The 27,606-nt window shown below is 40.5% G+C and overlaps 1 protein-coding gene across 7 annotated transcripts in view; it reads left to right on the top strand.

Annotated features, from left to right (window-relative positions):
• Window positions 1–25,709, top strand: part of PLXNB2 (plexin B2) — a 325,760-nt gene extending 300,051 nt beyond the window's left edge. For all 7 annotated transcript variants that reach the window (XM_073328266.2, XM_073328265.2, XM_073328269.2 and 4 more), the window contains 10 exons: window positions 1,651–1,807; window positions 3,717–3,817; window positions 5,460–5,544; window positions 13,202–13,356; window positions 14,739–14,899; window positions 15,571–15,718; window positions 17,108–17,172; window positions 18,562–18,637; window positions 20,518–20,592; window positions 23,810–25,709. In XM_073328266.2, coding sequence (XP_073184367.1) covers window positions 1,651–1,807; window positions 3,717–3,817; window positions 5,460–5,544; window positions 13,202–13,356; window positions 14,739–14,899; window positions 15,571–15,718; window positions 17,108–17,172; window positions 18,562–18,637; window positions 20,518–20,592; window positions 23,810–23,914 — 1,128 coding nt within the window. In that variant the 3' untranslated portion in view covers window positions 23,915–25,709. The remainder of the gene's footprint in view (window positions 1–1,650; window positions 1,808–3,716; window positions 3,818–5,459; window positions 5,545–13,201; window positions 13,357–14,738; window positions 14,900–15,570; window positions 15,719–17,107; window positions 17,173–18,561; window positions 18,638–20,517; window positions 20,593–23,809) is intronic.
• Window positions 25,710–27,606: the final 1,897 nt, after the last annotated feature.

A 27,606-nucleotide genomic window follows, 5' to 3' on the forward strand; every position in this document is an offset into this window, starting at 1 on the left:
TAATGTACGGTTTTGGACTCCGTGAGGATTCCATGTTTGTCTGAGCTGAAGAGTACACCTAATAGTTCTGCACAGACTGGACAACACGATTTACATTGTATCGTGTTTAACGAACAAGATATTTTTGTATCGTACATCATTTGTGACTTACTACAATCATTCTTTGAAGTTGGTGTCTTTTAACTCAAAAAATGGCTTTTGCAATTAAGATTTATGAATGCAGTATCAAAGAGAGACGTGTGAATCCAATCAATTCTGAGCCAAATTAGAATAATTCTCATAGATATTTATTGTAAACATTAGACCAGATTTGGCCCGGATTTCATTGCATTCATCAGTTGTACATATAACAAAACAATCACATATCCTTCACAAAGAAGTAGGTTAATATTGCTGTATAATATTGGGATTATATGCCTTTTTTATGATTTTTTAAAAAATGTGCTAATTATGCCAGTGTCTGAATTTGGATAGACATTTATGTAGCACTTACTGCCTTAGGTAGATAAATGCAAATTTAATTTGCACACCTCTGCCTGAAACTGAGAGATGAACTATATTGTGCATGGTATTTATCCATTTTACAGTCATTATTTTTGTTTAAAAATTGGGTATGTTCATCAGTTGTTACACTGACACACTACATTTTCAGCTGACAGCAAAATCATATATAATTAATAATATAAATAGGGAAGGGAAGAAGAAATACAATTAGCCTGCAAATTCTGTCTAGGGACAATGAAAACGTGTTTAATTTCACTGCATTGCAGCACAGTTTAACTACATAAAATAATACATGAAGTGCAGGGATCACTTCCACCAAGACCATAACTAAGAGAGAGGGAAGTTCTACTAGCCAATTAAAAGAGAAAGAAGCCCTATCTAGACATTTCTGCTATCAAAGTATGCATGTGTAGCAGAGTCCATGAAAATTCCAAGAATTTTGCACCGCCTTGACCATTGGAAATCAGGTACCCTCCATAGAGGGTGAGGTCACAATCCCTGCTTTCCCCTTTCAGGACATTATCCTTCCTTTTTTATTTTACCTGGACTGAGATTATCATCTGTATGCTGTGGGCACATTTAAAGTTCATTCTGGGTTTGAAGATTTTTCAAGAGATTCTCTCCTGTATAAATAAAATGGGGGAATACCAACGGAACCAATGATATCTTGAGAACCAGAATAAACTACTTAAGTGTGCCCTCTGTAATTGAGGGTTAATGTGACAAGTAATAAATAGTAAATTGACTCTTCTTTGCGTATTGCGTTATTGGATAACCTAAGTGGTACACAGACATTGGATGGTCCAGCATTTTAATACGTGCCTGTCTCTATTTGAAACTTTCCTTTAATAAGTTCCCAAGACACAGTAGAGATGTCATATTAGATATCAGTGAAGAAGGGGAACATCCAATCTGTGCCTTTTCTATTTTATCATAATAGAAAGAATGGGCTGGAATCTAGAGTAGCTAGTTGGCTGGATATTAGTGAAGAACTGTGCAGATAATCCACATTGCAAATGTACATTGCTGCGTGGTGGTAGGACTGCACAGTGTATCTTGGGCACTGCCTGGATTCTAATCATCAAAAGAAACCAGAGACTGGAATTGATATTTTTGAATAATTATGCATATTTTTTTCTTTCATAGACAGTAAATGTGTATGTACAAGATGGAGGCACTGATTCTGTACCTGTGAAAGTGCTGAACTGTGATACTATTTCTCAAGTAAAGGAAAAGATAATAGACCAAGTCTACCGAAATCTGCCTTGTTCACAATGGCCAAAAGCCGACAGCGTTGTTCTTGGTAAGTAGTTATTTTTGGTGCTGTTGTAATAATAGCGAAAACACTAATTTGATGCTCTTATCTTTCCTGAAATGTTTCAGTAAAAGTGATTATTGAAATGAAAAAAAATCATTCAAAGGTTTAGTTCTTGAACTATTAAGCTGAATCTACCACTAAGCGTGATGCTCTCGTACTTACTATATTGTGAAATAAAGCGTGTCCTTATTATCAAATGCCTAGCCCTTGTTCTTTGCCCAGTCTCATAAAAATGCACGGAGCACATTAATAACTCTCATTAATAACTCTCGGTAAAACCTATCAGAACCAATGAAATATTGATTGTTTCAGTTACTAATTCATGTGACATTGATAACATGAACAATTAATTAATTGATGTAAAAGTAAGGACACAAATTTTCAGAAGTGACTTGTAACTTTGGGTCTGTCAGTTTCTGGTTGCCCACCTTGAGGCAACTTAAAGGGACCTGACTTGCAGAAAGAACAGAGCACCCACTCTCTGAAAATAAGGTGTCTCCAGTTGGGTGCCCAAAGACTGACACCTCCAAAGTTACTAGTCACATCTGAAAATGTTGCCTTTAATGTTTTAAACACCAACTGATACCTTATCAAAAACTATGAAAAATAGTTTTGTGACATGTCCACTAATGCCATAATTTAAGGGGATAAAGTGTTTATTACTTTTTTTCTTTGGTGCATTTGCCTAAGAACAGATTTGTATTTATCTGTTCCACAGGAAGTCCCTAATCCTCTGTTTTGGACGGGGTTGCCAGGCATCCAGTTTTTGACCAGAATGTGCCAACCCGGCTGTTAAAAGTCTGATTGGCAGTGCAGCTGGAGCCCAGGGCTAAGACAGCCTCCTTAGCCTACCCTAGTTTGGCACAGCTCCCAGAAGCAGCTGCCAGCTCCTTGCAGCCCCTCGGCGCATGGGCAGTCAGGGAGGCTCCACGTGCTGCCCCCGCCCCGAGTGCTGGCTCCACAGCTCCCATTGGCCAGGAACCATGACCAATAGGAGCTGTGGGGGCAGCGCTTGTGGGTACGAGGACAGCGTGCAGAGCCTCCTTGGCCACCCATGCGCTCAGGGGCTGCAGTGCAGGGACCTGATGGTCGCTGCCTGGGAGCCATGGTAAGCACTGCCAGGATTCCACACCCTAACCCCTTGCCCCAGCCTTGACTCCCCACCTGCACCACAAACTCCTCATCCCTGGTCCCACCCCAGAGCTCACACCCTTCCCGCACCCCAACCCCCTGCCCCAGCCTGGAGCCCCCTACTTCACCCCCAGCCCGGAGCCCTCTCCCACACCCTGAACCCCTTATTTCTGGCCCCACCCGGAGCCCGCATCCCCAACCCAGATCCCATACCCCCCCACATCCCTGCCCCAGCCCAGAGCCTCTCTCACACCCCAAACCCCTCATCCCCGGCCCCACCCAGAGCCCGCAGCCCCAGCCAGAGCCCTCACCCCCCTCTTGCACCCCAACCCCCTGCCCCAGCCCAGTGAAAGTGCGTGAGGGTGGAGGAGAGCGAGCAACAGTGGGAGGGGGGATGGAGCAAGCAGGGGTGGGGCCTCGGGGAAGGGGTGTTTGGTTTTGTGCCATTAGAAAGTTGGCAACCCTAGTTTTGGATATCACAGCAATTTCTACAGCAACTAATTGTGGTGTCCTAAACTGTGGATTTTTACTTCAATTGGAAAATAAACAAACATCACATGGATTTTTAAACAAAACTTGCGCAAAGTTCCATAGTACGAAATAAAAGGGAAAGGAGAAAAGTCCAAGTGTTTTGAAATGGAATATTTCAAAAGATATTTTATGATGATTCATTGGCTCTTTAAATGGAAACACATTAGTAGTGTACTGTCTTAGTTGCACAAGGATAAAACCTGTTTCTTTTCTCATTTTAATTACTCCATAGAGTGGCGTCCAGGTTCTACTGCCCAGATCCTCTCAGATTTGGATTTAACATCCCAAAGAGATGGCAGGTGGAAACGTATGAATACTCTGATGCATTATAATGTAAGGAGGATTGCTGACATCTGTGAATTGTTTTTCCGTAATAAATGAACTTTTATTAGCTTTCAGAGAAAATTGGCTTGTACTATCTGATAAGGGGGCTGGAACATGTAGCTATGTTACATTCTCACTTTCCAGAATTTGAAAGTATCTATCAAATTCTAGTACTCTCACTGGTTTCCTCTCCATCACTGAATACAATTCCAAATTGCCCCTATATGGCCTATATTTCCATATCTCTCAGCAGTCCCAGGTTCATGGGATTGTCCTGCTTTAGCTCCCAAAACCCCATTGCAGTTGAAGTGGCTCCTGTCCCGTGGGGCTGGGTAGGCTCAGCTGTTCTTTCTGGGCATTGCAATCTGGCCCCCTGTGCACAGGGTCATAGCACCACTCCGGTTTGACCCAACCTGGCCCCCCTTATGGGTGGGGGCAGCCAGGCCAAATTTGAGTGAGTACCACTGCAACCCCATGGCTGGGTCATAATGCCACTCACTCAAATTTGACATGGCCACCCCATGATGTGCAGGTACCAGGGGCTAGGTCTCAATGCCCAGAACGGGGAGCTGAGCCCAGCCAGCCCCTCAGAACCGGAGCTGCAGGAGCCACCACTGTGAGATGAGCTGAGGCTTGCTCCACAACTCCTCCCTGCCAGGCCTCCCAGTCCCTGTGTGCAGCACCTTACCCACTCACCCCAATGTGGGGGACAGGACTCGTCCCTCTTTAGCTACTGCAGATTTTGGGAGGTATGGGCGTCTGATATCTTACCTTCCTACTCTTTTTCTCACTCCACGCGTCCCATTTTGGAAGCTGCTTCTCTTCCCCCTATCCCTACAAATCCCTCCATCAGAGAGTTGCCTTTGTTCTGCCCTGTCTCCCTGGATCTTGCTTCATTTGTCACTCTGCTTCACTGGTGTGTTTAAGAACTCTAAACCCTGAGGTGAAACAAAGGCACTTTTTTTTAAAGGACAGCTTGCTCTATTTTACCCTGTGTATAAACCCCTGACACACCCAGTCAAGTAACCAGTCTTAACATAATGTTTCAGGTTATGTATGACATAGAGGAAAAAAATTGGCAGGATCGTGGGAGTAGGGGCATTGAAATTCTTCGTTATGTAATCTATCTAGGTTTCATGCTGTGCTCATCGCCATGGGTATGGAAGCACTTGTGATCCTGTTATTTATTTTTCCCCTTTACACTACCTAACCCTTTCCTGACACCAAATATCCTGCCAGTTAGGTGGTTCAGAACAGCTCCTTAAGAAGGCAGATAGCTCTGCTCCTGTATGGGGAATTTAACCCTTGTGCAGAGGGTCCATGCAAACAGCTTGTGTGCCATTGAACTCTCACACTTTGAACATTATTATCAACCATGGAGGAAGCTTTACCTGTGGCCTCTTAGCCAGCAAGTATCAGAGCTGAGCCCTCCTACAGGAGAGAGGGTATTGGGGATGAAGGGCCTGATGGCTAGAAGTCAAAGTGTGCACAGCACTTCTCAAGATCCAAGCCCTAACTGGAGGATAAGAAAATTGGTGGGTATCTTCAAATGCCTGCTTAGGTGGGGAAAGACTCCACAACAGTGAGGTTCAAGCCTACTTTTCGCAGGAATGTATTATGGAATGATTTCCCTATGTTTGTGTTCTTGAAGGTCCGAGATGGTGCCACACTTATCTTGTCAAAAATAGGAATTTCCCAGCAGCCAGAGGATAATCAGCAAGATGTCCCAGGGGAAAGTAAGTACAATGGGGGTTCTTTATGCCCCCAAAAGGAGTATAAGACAAAATGCACAAATAGACAATATCATCTTCGCCTGATCTTGTTTGATGGGATTGTACCTACGGATGTACAGAAAGGGATTGTTTACTTCCATGCTCCATGACATGATGATTTGTTCATACAACCCAAAATTACACTGGTTTTTTTCACCTCTATATTGCTTTGCAAACTCATGTTAGGTCCCTATCTTCTGCTACCATGGGTTCTTTTCAGAATTACTGCTGCCTGGTTTCTTCCTCACACTGAGTACATGTCAGATAGCTTTTCACCAGTTTAGCTTTGCTTTTTTCCAAGTTGAGTTTCACTTTGCTATTTTCTGCCCATGTTCCTAATTTCTTTTGGTCCTATTTTATTATTCCTATCTCTTCACTGGAGTTTGCAACTCCACCTCATTTTGTGTCATTTAAAAATTTCACTATTTTGTTGTTTACTGCCTCTTCCAGATCACTAATGCAGATGTTACATAACACTAGTTCTAACATTTCTACCCACTAAACACCTAACTCAATGTATGGCCCTTTGCTTACAGCTTTAAAAGACGGTTTTCATTCCACATGACATTATTCCTATCCAAGCCAATTTGATATGAATTTTCAAGTAAGACTTTGAGACAGTATCAAATGTCTTGCCAAAGTTCATTGTGTTACATTAGCTGTTGTCTGTTTATTTCACTTATTTTGTCATTTTAGTCCTCTTCCCTCCCCACCCAAAAACTCACTGAAGTTTGTCTGGCAACATTGACTTTGTAAACACTCTTTATTGTGCTGGGTCTGTTGTACTTTAAATGTTCAGTGTCTTTTTCCTCCTCTTCCATCATTTCATGAGGGATAAAAGTTAGATTTATGCCATGGTAATTGCCAGGATCATTCTTCCTTCATGTTTTGAACTGATTTGAAATGCTTCTGTGACTGTCATTGCATGCTAAACCCTAGGCTTCAGTTATTAGTTTTCAATCTCTTTAACAGATCTGCTGGAAACAATATAACAGAAATGTCCATCTTTCCAGGGCTGTCAGCTGGTGGCTTTGATGTACATTGATTGTTATTTAATAAAAGTGTGCCAAGCTGTTGTTTTATTCATGTTGAGAGTTGGCTGGGGCTGAAGTCCAGGCGGTGCTACATGCAGTTAGATTTTACTCTCTTCCTTTTGGGACTCCTATTGAAATGTTATTTCAGGGTTCCTAGAAGGCTTTTCCAAGGGTATTAAGTATACTATTGCATTTATTTTTCATTCTTAAGTATGGAGGAATAGATGTTAAGACTTTCTGGACCTGCGTTCCCCACCTTGCAGTTTGTTTTGGCAAAAGGAAGAAGTATATGATGTTCATTGCGCAAGCCCTAGGCAGAGGAGGATCCCACTTTTTTGCTTTATGGCTATGCCATTACATCCAGCGGTGTTGTGGATGAAGAAGCTTACTGAAAACAAATGGCCCATATTCCATGATTTAACTACTTAATCATACATGTCACTCTGCTTGGTGGAGGAAAGCCGACTTCTCTTGCTGGTGTCTTTGCAGAGAGCTCAGTCATGTGAAGAAGACGCTATAGTGAGATTTTAAATGGTAAAGTACAGGAGGCAACTGTTGTCTTCTTTCCACCCCATGCCCTCTCCCACACAATAAATAGCTTACAGCAGAAACTGGGAAGGCAATATTTCATGGCTCACCAGTGCATTTTCATTAATGCATAGGTCTTCTAGAAATATCACATGCCAATTTGTTTGGAAAGCTATGTAAATGTAACAAAGTCAGGTCAAAGCTACAGCCTACATGGACAATGATTTGTGAGATACTGTGTTGCATAAAAAGGAGAGGAAGGTATGCGGAAGCTTACACACACATTCTCTCACTGTTAGATGACACAGTCAAGGAGCTACACATCCTGAACACACAAAATGTCCTACTCCTTTTTATTTGAAAAGGACCAGTTTTCTTTTTAACCAGAATTTCACGTTAACTTAAATATTGCTTTGGAAATCACTGCCAAAGAAATAGGTTTTGCCCAAAATAAAAACATAAAATCATGTCCAAATGTTCTAAAACCTGACATTGCTTCCTTTCTGCTTTCTGCAGCCTTTAAACAAGAGAGGTACTAGTTGCTGGTTTTTGTGGTAAATTAAGTGCAGAAGTCTTTCAGCTGAGGAGATAGGATTGCAGCTCCTATCTTGGATCAAAAATGAGAGTGAGTTTGCTTGTATACGAGCTTCTGTTTCTGCTGCACAGAACTAGGTAATTAGGCTAAACTGTCTATCTCTATTCATGACATTCTCTAATTTGAAGTATGAGGCGTGTTGCAGGTCAGAGTTGTTTACAGCCAATCTTTATAGGGCAGCTTGTACAGCACTTGCATCTACTGTGTCTGGCTCATGCTAATGTAGAGGTTGTGGGTGTACGACAGGAAAAAGGCTAATGTAGTGCCCATTTTTAAAAAAGGGAAGAAGGAGGATCCTGGGAACTACAGGCCAGTCAGCCTCACCTCAGTCCCTGGAAAAATCATGGAACAGGTCCTCAAGGAATCAATTCTGAAGCACTTAGAGGAGAGGAAAGTGATCAGGAACAGTCAGCATGGATTCACCCAGGGCAAGTCATGCCTGACTAATCTAATTGCCTTCTATGACAAGATAACTGGCTCTGTGGATGAGGGGAAAGCGATGGACGTGTTGTTCCTTTATTTTAGCAAAGCTTTTGACACGGTCTCCCACAGTATTCTTGCCAGCAAGTTAAAGAAGTATGGGCTGGGTGAATGGATGATAAGGTGGATAGAAAGTTGGCTAGATTGTCGGGCTCAGCGGGTAGCGATCAATGGCTCCACGTCTAGTTGGCAGCCGGTATCAAGTGGAGTGCCCAAGGGTCAGTCCTGGGGCCGGTTTTGTTCAATATCTTCATAAATGATCTGGAGGATGGTGTGGATTGCACCCTCAGCAAGTTTGCAGATGACACTAAACTGGGAGGAGAGGTAGATATGCTGGAGGGTAGGGAGAGGATCCAGAGGGAACAAATTTGAGGATTGGGTCAAAAGAAATCTGATGAGGTTCAACAAGGACAAGTGCAGAGTCCTGCACTTAGGATGGAAGAATCCCATGCACTGCTACAGTCTGGGGACCGAATAGCTAGGCAGCAGTTCTGCAGAAAAGGACCTAGGGGTTACAGTGGACGAGAAGCTGGATATGAGTCAACAGTGTCCCCTTGTTGCCAAGAAGGCCAATGGCATTTTGGGATGCATACGTAAGGGCATTGCCAGCACATGGAGGGACGTGATCGTTCCCCTCTATTCGACATTGGTGAGGCCTCACCTGGAGTACTGTGTCCAGTTTTGGGCCCCACGCTACAAGAAGGATGTGGAAAAATTGGAAAGAGTCCAGCGGAGGGCAACAAAAATGATTAGTGGACTGGAACACATGACTTATGGAGGAGAGGCTGAGGGAACTGGGATTGTTTAGTCTGTGGAAGAAAAGAATGAGGGGGAATTTGATAGCTGCTTTCAACTACCTGAAAGGGGGTTCCAAAGAGGATGGATCTAGACTGTTCTCAGTGGTAGCTGATGACAGAACAAGGAATAATGGTCTCAAGTTGCAGTGGGGGAGGTTTAGGTTGGATATTAGGAAAAACTTTTTCACTAGGAGGGTGGTGAAACACTGGAATGCGTTACCTAGGGAGGTGGTGGAATCTCCCTCCTTAGATATTTTTAAGGTCAGGCTTAACAAAGCCCTGGCTGGGATGATTTAGTTGGGGATTGGTCCTGCTTTGAACAGGGGGTTGGACTAGATGACCTCCTGAGGTCCCTTCCAACCCTGATATTCTATGATTCTATGATTAATGGAGTGGATCAGTGAGTTTCTGTGGTCTGCAATGTGCAGGAGGTCAGACTAAAGAATCATAATGGTCCCGTCCAATCTTTAAGTCTATGAGTCTAGTGTAATTAGTCCCTCATGCTCATGAGTATTTAGTGACCTTAAAATTTCACTTTTAAACAGGGAAAGGTAGAAATTTCAGAGGGACAAGAGGGTTTTTAGACCCTGGAGAGTCAGTTTTGTAAGAGTCATCTCGCTATTGACATCTTGAAACATATTGACCACCTTATTTGCAAAGGCAAGGAGTTGCCTCTTGTTATAATTTCTTTATTCACTTCTTAGTTTATTGTTGGTGAGAACTTAAAAAGCAACTGATATCTCCTGAAAAATCCTCCATTTACGAACCATACTAATATGTTTTGTTGCTCCATATTCTACATTTCTCTTCCTCTTTCATGCAGCTGTCCTTAGCATTGAAGTGGGAACATTGTATCTTAAAAGTTCATCTGCTTCTCCTGTTCATTTCTGGGAAGACCTGATTTTCCATGAAATATTAATTATTTCATCAGCGACCAATTATGATCTCACTAAATGAAAAGGTATCAGATTCAGTCCTAGTGTAAGTGTAGGTAACCCCAATGAACTCAATGGGGGTTGTGCCTGTTTACTCCAAAGCTCATTTTCCTCCTTTACCATTAGGAGGACATAGGGAGGAAACCGAGAAGTATGTGCATTAACCAGGCAGCTGGTTTAGTTAAGGTAGAAAAGGTAGTTTTCACTATAACTACCTATTGTCATCTATTTAGAAGTAAATAACAGGCACTGAAAAAATATCACAATACAGAGACCCACCAGTAATTTTTGCTGCATTCTATGATATTCTGAAAATTCTAAGATTTAGAAAATCATTTGGGCTGTCGATTAATCACAGTTAACTCACGTGATTAACTAAAAAAAATTAATCCGCGGTTAAAAAAATGTATTGTGGTTAATTGCAGTTTTAATTGCACTGTTAAGCAATGGAACACCAATTGAAATGTATTAAATATTTTGGCTGTTTTTCTACATTTTCATATATATTGTATTCTGTGTCATAACTGAAATCAAAGTGTATATTTTTATTACAAATATTTGCACTGTAAAACTGATAAGGAAAAGAAATCGTATTTTTCAATTCACCTCATACAAGTACTGTAGTGCCACCTCTTTATTGTGAAAATGCAACTTACAAATGTAGATTTTTTTTGTTCCATAACTGCACTCAAAAACAAAACAATGTAAAACTTCAGCGCCTACAAGTCCACTCAGTCCTACTTCTTGTTCAGCCCATTGCTAAGACAAACAAGTTTGTTTACATTTACAGGAGATAATGCTGCCCACTTCTTATTTAGAATCTCACGAGAAAGTGAGAACAGGCATTTGCATGGCTTTTTTGTAGCCAGCATTGCAAGGTATTTATGTGCCAGATACGAATGTTTAGCTTATGCCCCTTCATGCTTCGGCCACCATTCCAGAGGACATGCTTCCATGCTGATGATGCTCATTAAAATAATAATGTGTTAATTAAATTTGTGACTGAACTCCTTGGAGGATAATTGTACGTTCCCTGTTCTGTTTTACCCGTATTCTGCCATATATTTCATGTTATGGCACTCTCAGATGATGTCCCAACACATGATGTTCATTTTAAGAACACTTTCACTGCAGATTTCACAAAATGTAAAGAAGGTACCAATATGTGATTTCTAAAGATAGCTACAGCACTCAAACCAAGGTTTAAGAATCTGAAGTGCCTTCCAAAATCTGAGAGGGATGAGATGTAGAGCGTGCTTTCAGAAGTCTTAAAAGAGCAACACTCTGATGCAGAAACTACAGAACCTGAACCACCAAAAAAAGAATATCAGCCTTCTGCTGGTAGCATCTGACTCAGATAATGAAAATGAACATGCATCGGTCTGCACTGCTTTGGATTGTTATCGAGCAGAACCTTTCATTAGCATGGACGCGTGTCCCCTGGAATGGTGGTTGAAGCATGAAGGGACATATGAATCTTTAGCGTATCTGGCATGTAAATAACTTGTGACGCCAGCCATAACAGTGCCATGAGAACGCCTGTTCTCACCTTCAAGTGACATTGTAAACAAGAGGCAGGAAGCATTATCTCCTGCAAATGTAAAAAAAACTTGTTTGTTTGAGCAATTGGCTGAGCAAAAAGTAGGACTGAGTGGACTTGCAGGTGCTAACATTTTACATTTTTTTAATGCAGTTTTTTTGTACATAATTCTACATTTGTAAGTCCAACTTTCACAATAAAGAGATTGCACTACAATACTTGCATTAGGTGAATTGAAAAATACTGTTTTCTTTTGTTTTTTTTACCGTGCAAATACTTGTAATCAAAAATAAATATAAAGTGAGCACTGTACACTTTGTATTCTGCGTTGAATTTAAATCAATATAATTGAAAATGTAGAAACCATCCAAAAATAATTAAATAAATGGTGTTCTATTATTGTATCTCCACCGAAACAATTGCAGCAGTAAAGGTGGGAATGAATACTTTGTCACCCCATTTACCTCAGTGACATGTGAACTTATTACCCCTCAAACCTCTTAAATTCAAAGTCAAATTAAACCCACTTAAATATTAAGGATGGGGGGGGAATTAAATATAATTAAATGGCAAAAATGATCATAAAGGAACATTGATTGCATAACTAATATCACACAAGAGTATATATGTCCAACAAAAACATTACCTTGGCCAGATTGCACATATGGAACTCTTTCTGCTTATGCGATATTTCAACATACGTTCCATAAAACATGCCATAAAATTCAGAGTTAGAGTAGCTGTTGGGAAACTTAATTTTGCATTTCCTAATTCTTTTCCACAGTGAATCCTTACAGTTCCATTAAAGTAATAGTATGCATATGTTCTGAAATCCATGGAAGGTTGGAATAATGCAGTGATGAATCAGGCCTATATGCATAACTGAGCATTTAAAACTACTAAAGTCTTCAGAAATTCAAACTTATGCTTCCCATAAAACCTGCAATTCAGCCCCATTGCACATATTATTTTTCATTACTGTTAAGTTTTATGCCTTAATATAAATAAATGTGTGCAATGTAACTGAGTTATAGCTGCTATGAGAAGGATCATTTTGAATCACATTTATGCATTTAAATTCTCAGGCATAGTGGTGCATTAATAAAGTTTGTTGCACTGAGTTACCGCTCTCTTTTTTAAGAAGGAAATTAATTGCACATTTAGATCGTTGACTGTCAATTTGACTTATATCACAAGAAATATTCAGATGCACTGAAATTTTTATTTGAGTATTCTCATAGAATCTCACATTTGAACACAGATAATGCATTTATTCTGTTGTGTACTAATTGAACTAAATTTATATACATTTCCAGTCTTTCAGTATGTGGATCTCCAGATACAACCCTACTGTAATTTGAAAAGATGACTGAACTTGAGTTTCTTTTTTCTTGTGGTTCCCCCTGCATGCAGAAATCCTCCATTCTTCTCTCTTGAGGATAAGGGCTGGCCATGTGCCTTGCGACTTTCAGTTCCTCTTTCACTTTATGTAGAATAGAAGACTTAGCACTTTGATTTGGTTCATATGGAGTACTGTGTGCATTAGGCAGGAGTGAAGTCATCTAAATCCCCTGAATGAGAATGAAGGTAAGTTGACGATATTGCACATGTGGAAGAAAACAAGGTATCTGTGGGATAAATGAGCACAGTCTCTTACAATGTACATATACTATATTTTTTTAACATTATTTTATCACAATTGCTGTTTCTAGGGCATGCACTATTGGAAGATGAAAATAAGATCTGGCATCTAGTTCGACCAGCAGATGAAGTTGATGAAGGCAAATCAAAAAGAGGGAGTGTGAAAGAAAAAGAACGAACCAAAGCTATTACAGAAATCTACCTGACAAGGCTTCTGTCTGTGAAGGTAGGATTTACTATTAAATTATTAGGCAGTTCTTTTAAGGAAGCTGGTTAACTTGCCTTGCGAGGTTCAGATGACTAAAATGCTGAGTCATTGGAGAGACAGAGGTGCTTGAGGCAATATCTTTTATTGGACCTGCTTCTGCTGGTGAGAAAGATACGCTTCTGAGTTTACAAAGAGCTCTCCTTCAGCTCTGGGAAAGGTACCCTGCGGGGAGGGCTACACTTGTAAAAACACTGCATTGTTGTAGCCTCACTAATGCAGCTGTGCCGCTTTAGCACGTTAATGAAGATGCTCTACGCCGACAGGAGAGAGCTCTGCCCTCAGTGTAGTTAAACCCATCTCCCCGAGTGGCAGTAGCAATGTCGATGGAAGAAGCTCTCCTGCCAGCATAGCAGACTACACTGAGGGTTAGGTTGGTTTAACTATGTTGCTCAGGGGTGTGGATTTTTCACAACCCTGAGCAGCATAGTTATGCTGATGTAAGTCTGTAGTATAGACCAGACCTCAGAGTCTCTCAGCTAAATACAAGGTGGAACAGATTGTTTAGCCTACATAGTTAACACATATTTCAAAGGACCATTTAAGATGAAGTGGCCCGGTTAACAACCCTCCAGTCATAGTGAGGAAAGGCAGGGTTGGGGGGAAAGGCAGTTTGGGGGTAATCTATAACCCACTAGCAACCCCCACCAGCTGCCTTTCCCCCTCTCTCTTCCTGGGCCAGATTCAGTACTGCATACATGGCAAGCCCAGTTATTGCCTCTAATCAGAGAGCAAGTTGGACATAGCTGATAAGAATTTGCTTTGTTACTCGGCTCTGTTTATTGGGTTGATGTGTAAGATTATGCTGTTTTCAAAAACACTATTACAATACCTAACATAAGGTGTTCTAGAGTCATAAGATTACAGCTATGACCTACCATAGTTCTCTCTGTATCATAAAGATGACCTACAAAGCAGTTGTTACCAAAGGATTTATCAGGTGATTGTATATGTACAGGAAACTTAAGTTTGCAAATATACTCATATTTTAATACTCTTAGCAACTCGTTTCTCCCTTACCTGCCAAGTCAAGAGTGTGCATTTCTATGTTCCCTGTGCAATAGTTAGGAAATCACACCCCTTTTAAAACAGAACATATCACTATTTTCTTCAACTTCCTTGCTATTTTAGCTGTTGGAAAGAACATTGTGTGTTGCAGGCGAAATCTGCCTTTGTTGTGGCCTGTCATCATGCGTCCTTGGCATTCTGGGCCAAGGCCTTCAATGATTGTGATCAGAACACAAAGTATTAGTGTAAAGCAGAGAGAAAAATCTAGGATAACGCAACATTTGTACTGCAGGCTCCATTTTAATGTCATTTTCCTTTTTTTAATACACTTTCAGGGTACACTTCAGCAATTTGTAGATAACTTTTTTCATAGTGTACTCAACTCAAATCATGTCGTGCCACCAGCTGTGAAATACTTCTTTGACTTTCTTGATGAGCAAGCAGAAAAACATGAGCTCAAGGACGAAGATACCATTCACATCTGGAAAACCAATAGGTAGGACTCAAAACAGTAATTAGACTGAAGAGAAACAATACTGTAATCACTAACAATGCTGGTACTCTAAATACAGATCTAAGTGGAAAGGAAATAAATTTGTAATTCTGAGAATGGCTTTAATTGAAACAATTATTTACATTGATCAAAGAGGTTACCATAAGGCTAGAAAATGCAAAAATAGAGCCGAACCTACTGTAAGTGTAACTGTCTGCAAAGCTTCTGTTTTCTTATCTTTTATCTGTCATCTTTCCTTAGTGCACCCAGAGCTGGGGATTTCCTGTAATACTTCCAGTTGCCAGCAGTGAGAGGCAAAGGGACCTATGCTAAACTATTAAAATTCACACCCTAACCAGATGATTAAAGGGCATAAAAGTAATACATATGCTCTCTAATTACACTTGTTTTCTCACACCATCTTGGGGAGTTCTGGGAAGTGTAATCATTCTCCTCCTCTCTTTCTATAAAACTAAGAAACGTACATGCTTTTGTTTTTAAGCAGGGAAACCAGACACTAAGTAGTTGTTCATATTAGAGTTTGAATGCATAAATTAGCTAAAATGTACTCAAAAGATCAAATGCAAAGTACGCATTTTAGTTTTCTGGAATCTGGTTCCTGCATTATGTTCATTGTGTAAGAGGGTGTGTTTATGTCTTTGCTTGCTTTGCAGTTTGCCACTTAGATTCTGGGTAAACATATTGAAAAATCCCCATTTTATCTTTGATGTTCATGTTCATGAAGTAGTGGATGCTTCCTTGTCAGTCATTGCACAGACTTTCATGGATGCCTGCACAAGAACAGAGCACAAATTAAGCAGAGTAAGTGATTTACATTCTACACCATGGCTATGTTCATGCTTGACAGACAACATACATACTCCCGGAAGATTCTGGATAGATCTTTTTTTTATTTTTAACCCCTTAAATTTATCATTCAGTCAGTATCTGGCCATTTAATAGATTTGGTGAAAGTTTGTAGCTTACCTTGCCCAATGACATTTACAGTGTGAATAAGATCACAATGTTGTTCACCAAAGTTTTTAGAGAAATCTAATTTAGGAACCGTTTTCTTCAGGGTTTCCATAATTCAAAAAGATTTTGTATCAATTGTATAAATATATTTTTTAAAACTCAACAATAATGTCTTATGAAAACCTTAATTCTTTTCATGACATAAATATTCCCATCCATAAGATGAGGGTAAATGGTTTAAGTATGAATAATATCCAAAAGAAGTTAAAAAGTGCATGAACATATACTTATAAGCGTATAAAGAGATGAGCCTTGTATAAGGTATTTTCTATTGTATTATGTAAAGGCTGCAAGTTTGTCACAGAGGTCGTGGAAGTGACGTATTCCATGATTTCTGCAACGGCCACTGCTTAGGCAGCCCCTGCGCCAGGCGCACCGGCCGCTGCTGGGGCAGTCTCGGGCCCCCAATGCCCTCCCTCAGCAGCAGAGTTTGGGTGTGGGAGGAGGTAAGGGGTTGGGGCATGGGACAGGGTGACGCGAGCTCTGGGTGGCGCTTACCTGGGGGGCTCCCCAGAAGCAGCGACATCCCCCTCTCTCAGCTGCTAGGCGGAGGCGTGGCCAGGCAGCTCTGCGTGCTGCCTCCACCCAGAGTACGGGTTTTGGATTGGGAGCTGTGGGAGCAGTGCCTGCAGGCAGAGGCGGCGCGCAGACATCCCCTGAATGAGGGGGATGTCACCACTTCTGGGGAGCCCCCCAGGTAAGCACCACCCAGAGCCTGCCTCACCCTGTCCCATGCCACAGTCCCCTTCCCCTTCCCACACCAAAACTCTGCTGCTTCTCGGGGGGTGGAGGAGGTACGGAGCCAGGTAGGGAGCACCAGCGGGGGGGTCTCAGGCGGAGCACCACCGCTCACGCCCCCCCAGCAGCAGCAGAGGTCCCGGGCCATGTGCTGCCACCCTCCCTCCCCACCCACCCCAAGCAGCCGGGCCACCCTTCCCCAGTACCCGCAGGGGCCCCGGGCAGCCCCCCGCCCGACAGGTTTTATTCACTAGTATTTTTAATAAGTCATGGACAGGTCACAGGCTGTGAATTTTTATTAACTGCCCGGGACCTGTCCATGACTTTTACTAAAAATACCTGCGACTAAAACATAGCCTTAATTACGTACGTTAACACTAAACCTGGAGGATAGGGTCTTCCTAGGTAATCAAAATGTCCCTGTTATATATTTTCCAGGATTCTCCAAGTAACAAATTACTTTATGCAAAAGAGATCTCTAACTATAAGAAAATGGTGGAAGAGTAAGTATATAGAGAAGTTTTTTTTTTGTTTATTCTTGGTCACTTGGTTTAAGCTTCTGGGTACTAGCATAGCAGCAGTATTACCCATGGAAATATTAATGTTGGAGGGAAGAGGCCTAAATTTCAACCACTGAAAATAGATAAATAAAATACCCTTTGAAAAAGTTAGAATCATGGTATTTGTCCCCGAGGCTGTGTGGTAAATGTTGAAATGAAACATGATTGTGACCGTATGTATGTGTTCATAAGTTATTGGCAACACTTAATTTTAAATTACCTGAAAAAGAGACAGCCAAAATGTGTAATTTCCCAGGGGCTCCCATTTTGCCAACACAATCTGTCTGATTGTTCAGATTTCCACAACTGGCTAGTGTTAGACCCTAAAATCATTTTCAACAAAAATATATCTTCCCCCTTTTATTTTCTGATCTTAGGTAATACGTTTCCTTAGTTTCAAAAAGGTGAGATCTATATGAATAAAAAGTCGCATTAGCCATGGTAAAGAGTTTGAGCCTAGGTCTGGGCATAAGATAACTACCAGATGCCAGAAATTTCTTCCTATGGCAGGGCATTGCACAGTAGGGTACAACGTGTTTTGTGATGTGCACCGTCCTCTAATCCGTTAGGCACAAATGACCAGGGGGAGACAGGATAGCTAAATGGATCATTGGTCTGTTGTGGTAGAGCAACTACTATATTATTATTTGGAAACCTGTTTAAATTAATCGCAAAATCAAACTAGAGTATTACCGTTAAACTGCTAGTGCAGTTCATGGTGTTTGAAAGCCGGGGAGCAATCAGAATCTTCCTAAGGAGGGGACCCAGAGTTCTCTCTCCTCTGCCCTGCACCCAAGCTCTCTCCCTTGCCTCCACAGCTGCTACCTCTATACCCAGACCCACACTTTCCCCCGGCACCCAGCTGTACACACACTCCCCTCCTTCTGCCCCACATCCAGCCCCACACTGTTCCCTCCACATTGTCTCTGCCCCAAATCTAACCCTGAGCTCTTACCTAGAGAGGCAGTCAGGCTGAAGAGCATCATCTCCACCAGGGTGAAATGGGGTGTGGGGCTCCCAGACCTCTTCCTTGTGTCTCGTCGCTTCCCCAGCAAACACCAAACCTGGATCTAATCCCTTTGCCCTCCTAGGAACTGGGGGTTCCCAGTGCCCCCTGTTCCACTTTTCACTGGGAGCTGGGGGTGCCTGGTGACCATGGGCACTGGAAGGACTGTGAAGGTGCCAAGGCCAAGCAGGTGCACAGGCTTATAGCACCTCATCATGATGGAGGGGCAGCAGGGCAAATTTCCAGCTCCAGTGTGGGCCTAGGTCCCCTGCCTCCCTCTACTTCCCCGTTGTGCCCAATTGAAAGTTTATGTTAATTCATTGCAGTTACTACAAAGGTATTCGTCAGATGGTGCAAGTGAGCGACCAGGACATGAATACTCATTTAGCAGAGATTTCCAGGGTAAGTGTGAAGCAAGCATTCTCGTCCTGAAAATACTAGTTTTCATTGTCTTCTCTGCATGGGGTCACAGTGTCCACTAACGTCTGATGAATAATGCCACACTTCTCTGAAATACTCCTGGTTAGACATAATATATTGTGCTTTTGAAATATTGATTTATAAGAATATGACACGAATAGTAACTGTCTCAAACACATTTTAACTGACCCAGAGGAGTGTTTGGTTTTTCATGCTTATTGTGGGGAAAAGTTAGCGCTGTTGAACAGTTTTTCATTCTGCATTTCCTACGGATTGGTTTTGTTTACCATGTTGGAGAGATTGATTGTGAGTTCACTGTGCAATGCCACAGCAAAATTGAAAGATCCCAGAAATGAACTGGCCTTTTTATGTATAGGGATTTCTTGCAAGGCAAGAGAGGCTTATGTTACTAATTTTTGTTACATTGATGTGGAGTAATCCATTGCTAAGGTTAAGATTTTGTCGTGGTCACTTTTAGTAAAAGTCACGGACAGGTTGTGGGCAATGAACAAAAGTCACGGGAGTCCTGACCTGTCTGTGACTTTTACTAAAAATAACAGGGAGTTGGGGAGAGCCGGGAGGTTGGGGGTGAATGACACCTGGATCCCCATGGAGGGGACTGACAGCCCCAGCCCCATTGCCAGCCGAAGCCACGGGGGATCAGCACAGGGGGATGGGCACACAGTTCCAGCCCTGGCCAAAGACACAGGGGGTGCACAGCCCCAACTCTGACCCTGGCCAAAGCAGAGGGCAGAGCACAAATTATTTAGATTGGCCCCAAACAAAATTTTTACAGAATTTTTGTTCTGTGGGGAATTTTGAATTTTTTGTTTTTTGTTTTGTTCCAAATTGGAATGACAGCAAAATTCAAAAGACTTTGACTAGACCTAGAAATAATTTATAAGGGACACTAGTATAAAATCAAAAAAGAACTGGTATGGTTCTCCGCTTTCCTGCACCTTGGGTAGTCATTTACACTGGTACCAGCATTCCTCTGCATTTCCTTTGCACAGGTGTATATGACTATAGTGGGGTACAATGGCAATGGAGAATCAAGCCCAGTGTGTCTAGGTGACAGAGTTTCTTTTGGTTATGACCTGTTCTTTAATGGAGTTCAAGGTTTTATATTTTTAAGAAAAGACATAGTGTAAAATTCTCCCTGATAATATGGCTATGAGTCTGTCACAGAGGTCACGGATTCCGTGACTTCAGGTGACCTCTGTGACTTCAGCCCTGGCCAGCGGGGCTCTGGGCTTCCATGATTTATTGTTTATTGCCTGCAGTCTGTCCCTGACTTTAATAAAAATACCCGTGACAAAATCTTAGCCTTAATGATGATTTAGAAGCCCTCCTACCACTGTTATGATTTGATGACTTTCACCTTTGCTATAGCTTAAGTGTGAATTGTTTCAAACAGTTAAAAAGCTTGAAAGAAAAGGATTTCATATGTATGTGGCACTGACAGAACCAATCTGAAGTACCTTGAACACTATGCAGATTTTAACTGTGTTTCACCAATGCGTGTCCATATAGTTGGTAGATGTGTCTGAGCCTAAATCTGTCGTTTGACTAATACTGTAACTCAAAATATTTTTCCACTTCCTTTATTTGGGAGAGTTGTGTGCTGGCTGGAAAGGCTGCAGCAAGAAAATCTTGACATGTGAATGCTGAAAGTCATCAAACAAGATTTCTAATCCTCCCTACCTCTTCCAACCCCATCCAGTCACCTATCTAATGTTTTAAGATCCAAAGCTAGAGTCCGCAAAAAGAATTATACTGTCCCTGGTATTTGTGTGTGTTTGGTTATGATTGTTAAACAGCCAAGACCGTATTTTGACATTTTTTTTCTTTTAAATTACTAGGCACACACAGATTCTTTAAATACACTTGTGGCTCTACACCAGCTCTACCAGTATACTAACAAATACTACGATGAGGTAAGTTCCTTATTTGAATAATATAAATATTTAATATGCTGAGAGACTAGTCGTGTAAGCCAAATAATTGATTTGAGAACCCTCAGGGTGTGTCTACACTTCAGTTAGATACTCACAGGTGGCCCGTGCCAGCTGACTCAGGCTAAGGGGCTTTTCCGCTGTGGTGTAGACATTTGGGCTTGGACTGCAGCCTGAACTGTGGGACCCTCCCACCTCGCAGAGTCCTAGAGCCCAAGCCCAAATGTCTCCACTGCAATTAGACAGCCTCTTAGCCCAGGCCTGAATCAGCTGGCATGCCAAGTGCAGGTTTTTAGTTGCAGTGCAGACATACTCTCAGATAACCAAGTAAGGGCAGTGCTAAACAATGAACCCACAACTTACTTCTCTTTTCAGTTGCACTAATGACCTGGCAGTTTCAATGGTCAAAAGTGCATTGTTGTAAGTGAACTCTTGGATTATCAAATACTATTTTTTCCCAATGATGTATTTTTAACGAACAGTATCATTTACCCTTCAATGCTCTTCCCATCCTATTTGCACCCTAACAATGCCAACAGGAAAAGAGCAATTGTAGGAGATACACTGTGTGTCAAACCCCAGTACTTTATATTAGGAATGGTTCATTAAATTGCCTGTAGAGAGGGAAGAGTGCCTTTTTTATTAGTTAAATTCTACTTGCAACTTACATGCATGCTACAATCTGTGTTATGTCATTGCAAACAAAGTGCCTTACCAAGGTAAACTTCGGTAGAATAGCTCTTGACTGTGGGCTGATTAAAAAGCAGGCTCATGAATTCTATCCAAAATTAGTCTTGGATCCTAGAAGCCTTATGGAGGAGAAAAAAAAAAAACACACTAGGATGTAGATGGCCCCACGGGCTCTAAGTTTTACTCTGAGAACAAAAAAGGAGAAAGAAATTTCCATTCAAGTGTTTCCATGGGGATGAATGTCTCTGAAAAGTCTTGGAATTAAATCAAAGCCAATAAGAACAGATGCTGAATCTGAAAGGAACTCTGCACATGTGATCTCTCTAGTCCATTTGCCCCACACCAAAGTGCAGTTTTGGGGTTCACTAATGCTTAGCATTAAAGGCAACAGGCCTCATCCTCAGCTGCGCTGTGGCTGCTTTACACAGCAGAACCAGCCTAAAGCAGCTTTAAAATTGGCATAGCCAGACATGGAAGGGTTAATTCAGTATACAGGGATCCCCCAGTGGTATAGAACCAATGTAGCACTTCCTGTGCCAGCCCCAGGGGTGTGACTGGGGTATGTAGAATGGTCAAGGACAAGATGGCTCAGCTCGTGGCAATACCCCACCACTGGTAACCCTTGTAATTTAGAGCAGCCTTTGATGTTACACCAGTTGAGTGGCCTGGTATACAGAAAGCCCAGGATTAAGAAGTACAAAAGAAGCTTAAAGCAACCTTTTTCTTGCCCCATATCTCCACTCCTAAATTGCAGTCTCCACTTATGCATGGGCTGCAGCTGAAGATTAGGCCCAGAGTGTTTTTAATGGTGTTACTGGCTTTCCTCAATTGAAGGCCAGCAAAAATGCTAAACATCTTAAACAGTTTTGCTGTAGAACAGCAGCTCTGAGAATTTCCTTTTGGGTAGAACTGCACAGAAGCAGCACTTCTATGGTACCATGGGTATTCTATCAGAGAACCATGTTGACAACCTGCCCACAGCAAATTTGCAAAAAAAAAGCAAATTTAATTTGTGTGAAAAATTTAAATTGCAGTATTTTGTAGCTGCCCTCATCCTTTACACTGAAACTACCATTGCCAGTATGCAGTGCACTGTGTTGATTTGTGCGGTGTGTGACATTGACTAAGTGGGCACATTATAATTGTTGATAAATATATGAAGAGTGTGTTCACCAAGGAGATTTAGCCAGGAGAAAGGAGCTAAAACTCGATGGAAATTTATTAATTTAAAGGAAAGATGTCCACTTAAATTTGGCTGAATTTAAATTTTGTAATAAGTGTCTCTAAAATCTAAATCTCAGAAATGTTTCCACATTAAAACAAAATGTTTAAGATGTTTAAAAAACAATTGTTTTTAAACAAGTCTGCTGTAGTGTTTGGAACCTAAACATTGCAAGGAACACTGAAGCCCCTGAAAGAGAAACTATTAACAAGAGTGATACTGACTCACTGATTTTTTATTATCTAAGCTGAAAGAAGGACAAAATGTAAATAAAAAGCATAAATAGTGACAAGGACACTGTATTTTTAAAGTTCTTGCACTTCTAATAAATTGGCATTTAAACATAAGTAAAGTCCTTTCTGTTTTTGTCTGTTTATAGCTTATAACTTGTGTTCAGAAGGTAATTTTTTGAAAAGAAACATTTTTACTATATGTCATTACCCCTCCTAAACTATTAGATTGCGGGGTAGTTTCCAAAAGAATGTGGTGAAAAATTTTAAATTTGACATTAAAAGCCCTAGGAAATGTATTTTAGGAACAGCCCTTTTACAGCAAGTGGAATAGATTAAATGACCTATTTGCCTCTGCCATCTCAAGCTTTTATAATTAGTCTCTTTGGGTTGTACCTTGGCATGTATTCTGCATATCATAGACCACGTTGTAGAATGCCACTCTTTGGCCATCTCCATGCTATTTAGACTATAAGACATTGAACAAGATTCTCAGCTATATCCAGAAAAAGCCATAGAAGAGCTGCCTACAGCTCCCGGACTTAGTGACCAGTTCTGTGGTGGTTCTTTTTTAAATTCAGAACAGCCTTGGAGTTTCTCTAATCTATGCTGGCTGGCTGTGGCCACCATGAGCCATCCTGTAGTCAGTAATAGCTGGAGTGCAGTGCACAACTCTCAGGGGTGGAGGTTGATTAATATTTGTAAAGGACTTTGCAAGCCTAGGATGAAAGGGGCAACAGAAGTAAAAGTTGTTATTGGAATAAATAATAATTATTAAACAAATGCTCCGTTGTTTATAGGTAGTATATTAAAAATCTAAAATTTTACTTCTTAAAGTCATTCCGATACCACAGTGATGGGAGATATTATAAAAACCTATATAGATAAAAGGCTGGAGACGGAATCTTCACTAGAAGAATGGAGCAGAGGGGCACAATGAAGGAAAATTATTTAGTACGTGCATACACTCTGAAAACCAAAGTAGTGTTAAACACTTGATGTAGCAACCTTGATGCCAACTGTCTCGTTCTGAGCATTCTGTTTCTGTTTCTTCCAGATTATAAATGCACTTGAAGAGGACCCAGCTGCACAAAAAATGCAGCTTGCCTTCCGTTTACAGCAGATAGCAGCTGCATTAGAGAATAAAGTGACTGACCTTTGATTAGAAAGCCACAATAAAGAAATCTGATCTGAAGATGTTTAAATTCATTCTTCCTGTTAAGGAAATAGTGTTCTATTTTTTAATGTATAATTACAACTTTAAATGAAAGATTTCCATGTTTTTGATAGCAGAGCTGTAATGTAAAGAATTTTTACTGTAAATTATGCTTCTAATTAAAACCTGTGTTGTGTGTAAATGAATCATCTGTGGGGAAGAGAATCGTTGGGGGGAGAATTATAGTTCATTTAATCAAATAGTACAATCTGAAACATCAGCATTTTTAGAATCATTATGCAAGTAAATTCAATACTATAGCATCCTTTATATTTTAAGCAATATTTGTACTCGGAAAAATGGTAGCATATTTGAAGAAACTGATGCAATATCCCCTCTTATGTTGATAACTGGAAATTAATTTCCTATTAGCCCTGAAATCACTGGCTATATTATTCTCATAATGAACATAGTAAATGACATGTCTGCTGTGATTTTGCTTTAAGATCTTGGGATGGGCTTTGGTACCATACACTATTTTTCAGTAAACTAACTACTCCTGGCCATGACAATGCGTGATATTATACCCACCACACTTGATTTTGATGGGAGTAATTTAGTTATGTCACCCCTGTGGAAAGGTTCTGATGATAACTTCTAATTTGATTCAGAAATCACTACAAAGGAAATTCGCCTTTAAAACTTTACAACCTTTTATTTTTATTGTGAGTTTTACAATGTATGCTAATGTGCCTTACTTGTATTAATTCTGTGAATCTGATGAACAGTTTTGTAAAGAGAAGCAGATCAGAAAAAATATTTATGTGCTATTGAATGACTTTTTTTTGTGAAAAACATGACCAGCAGAATGCCTGTAATTAATTGCTTGCCAAGACTGTGCTGTTTAACATGATTGTTATGTATAATATCTTGTATCAGAATGGTTCTGGGTTTTTTTATTTGAATCTTGGAACTGTCCTAGAAAAACTACCACTTGTTTTTTTTTTTATTGTACTTGTGATGTAAAATACTAGTAGTGATACTAGAAAAATCTTATATCCATATAGCTAAATACCACTCAATCAAGCCTTGGAATGCTGCATTTGATCGAATATACATCATAACCAATAGCAGTGAAAATTAAAATTACTTGTCAAAAAGTGTATTTACAATATAAGTTCTGTACAAATTTGAAAAGCTAGGTACGTTTTTTTCAATTGCTGTATTGCACATCGGAGAACTTTGTTTCATTCTTGTCTCACAGGTTTTTGGCAGTTCAAGTAGCATTTGAATGTAGTGCTGCCATGTGCACTAATTCCCTTTCATTATTGCTTTTTTGCCTGCTGAGCATTTGAACTCTGCTGATTCTTGGCAAGATACTGCAGTTTCTGCTGCCATCTCTCCCTTCCCTGTTTTCTGTCCTACAGTGAGTTTAACTTTTGCTGATTTTTATCCTTTTTGAAAATAGCCTCAAACTTGTGAATTGAATGGCCTTCCCCTAAATTTCTAAAAGTCAAAGGTCTCATCACAGGGTCACTCTCCCATCCCAATCCAGTTCTTTTAAAAAAAAAAAAAAACTTTTTTGCATCCATGTATAGGCATTACTCAGCATGGCTGGGACATAAGTTATTTTCCATTTTTTTAGGACTGAGGTACATAAGAATGCTGCATCAAAGACATTGTTCCTGCTACTCCCTGATCAGCAAAGGCATCCATCATATTTTCATTGCTAATATGTTTCTTTTGTCATTATTTGTAAATCCTGTTAATTGTAAATCAAATACAATGTGTTTTTTTTCCATTAAGTGTCACAGGATCTTTACTGAATCAAGGTTGGGATTTGGGGGAAGAAGGGAAGGAATTTAAAGTAATGTAGATGCTTCCTCTAAAGGGTGATAGTACGTACAGCACAATCTCTTATGATTGGTAATGAAGGGTACAGTGTATTCTGCAGTTGGCGGTCATTTGCTCAGAAAATGAGCACTCTTGAAAAAAGTGTAGTGCAGAATCCCACAGTGAAATCCCACAAGATGCACACATTTTTCGGGATTTGAAAGTAAACTTGAAAACGGTGTTGAGCCAGTTTATATAAATTGGCAAGTGCTGCTAAGTAACTTGGCTGTGCTCAAGGAATCTGAAAGTGTTCTCTCTCCTTACCCTCCAATTAGGTGACGATTCAGAGCAGCTGTCCATCAGCTATGGTGGGCTGTAGTAGTAACCAAGGTTGCATGACCTCCCTTCCATGTGGGATTTAGATATGTAGATCTGTATAGTAGTGGATCCATTGGCCACTTCCCCAAATCATCTTTGTCATTCACAGATTATAGATTCCAAGGCCAGAGGGGACCACTGTGACCATCTAATCTGACCTCCTGTATATCACAGGACATAGAATTTCCCCAAAATAATTTTTAGAGCAGATCTTTTAGAAAAACATCCAACCTTGATTTAAAAATTGCAAGTGATGGAGAATCTACCATGACCCTTGGTAAATTGTTCCACTGATCGATTACCCTCACTGTTAAAAATTTATACCTTATTTACAGTCTGAATTTGTCTAGCTTCAACTTCCAGCCGGGATCTTGTTATACCTTTGTCTGCTAGACTGAAGATATTATCAAATATTCATTCCCCATTTATGTACTTACAGACTGTAATCAAGTCACTCCTTAACCTTCTCTTTGGTAAACCAATAGATTTAGCTCCATGAGTCTGTCACTGTATCATTTTTGTAGCTTTTTTCTGAACCCTTTCCAATTTATCAATTTATCCATTTTGAATTCTGGACACAGTATTCCAGCAGTGGTTGCACCAGTATCAGAAAAAGAGTTAAAACCTTCCGACTCCTACTCAAGATTCCCCTGTTTATGCATCCAAGGACCGCATTAGCCTTTTGGCCACAGCATTGCACTGAGAGCTGATGTTCAGCTGATTCTTTGCACAACCAGCAAATCTTTTTCAGAGTCACTGCTTCCCAGGATAGAGACCCCCATCCTGTAAACATGGCTACGTCTTGTGTTCCTAGATGTCTATGTTTACATTTAGTTATATTAAAATGCATATTGTTTGCCCATAGCTTACCAAGAGATCTAGATGACTGCATCAGTGACCTGCCCTCTTCATTATTTACCACTCCCCCAATTTTTGTCATCTGCAAACTGTATCAGTGATGATTTTGTTTTCTTTCAAGTCATTGATAAAAATGTTAAATAACATAGGATCAAGACCCAATCCTTGAAGAATCCCTCTGGAAAGCACACTCATTCAATGATGACTCCCTGTTTACAATTACATTTTGAGATGTATCTGTTAGCCAGCTTGTAATCCACTTAATGTGTGCCATGTTAATTTTAGATCATTCTAATTTTTAATCAAATTGTCATGCCATACTGAGTCAAACATCTTACAGAAGTCTATTATATCAACTCTATTCCCTTTATCAACCAAACTTGTAATCTCATTTAAAAAAGAATCCGTTTGATGGGATCTATTTTTCATAAACCCATGTTGATTGACATTAATTTTATTACCTTCCTTTAATTCTTTATTAATTGAGTCTGGTATAAGCTGCTCCATTATCTTGTCTGAGATTGATGTCAGACAGACAGGCATATAATTACCTGGGTCATCCCATTTACCTTTTTTAAATATTGTCTCAACATTAGCTTTCTTCCAGTCTTCTGAAACTTCCCCATTGT

The sequence above is a fragment of the Lepidochelys kempii genome, chromosome 1 (assembly GCF_965140285.1).
Source record: "Lepidochelys kempii isolate rLepKem1 chromosome 1, rLepKem1.hap1, whole genome shotgun sequence".
In the NCBI taxonomy this organism is placed as follows: Eukaryota; Metazoa; Chordata; order Testudines; family Cheloniidae; genus Lepidochelys; species Lepidochelys kempii.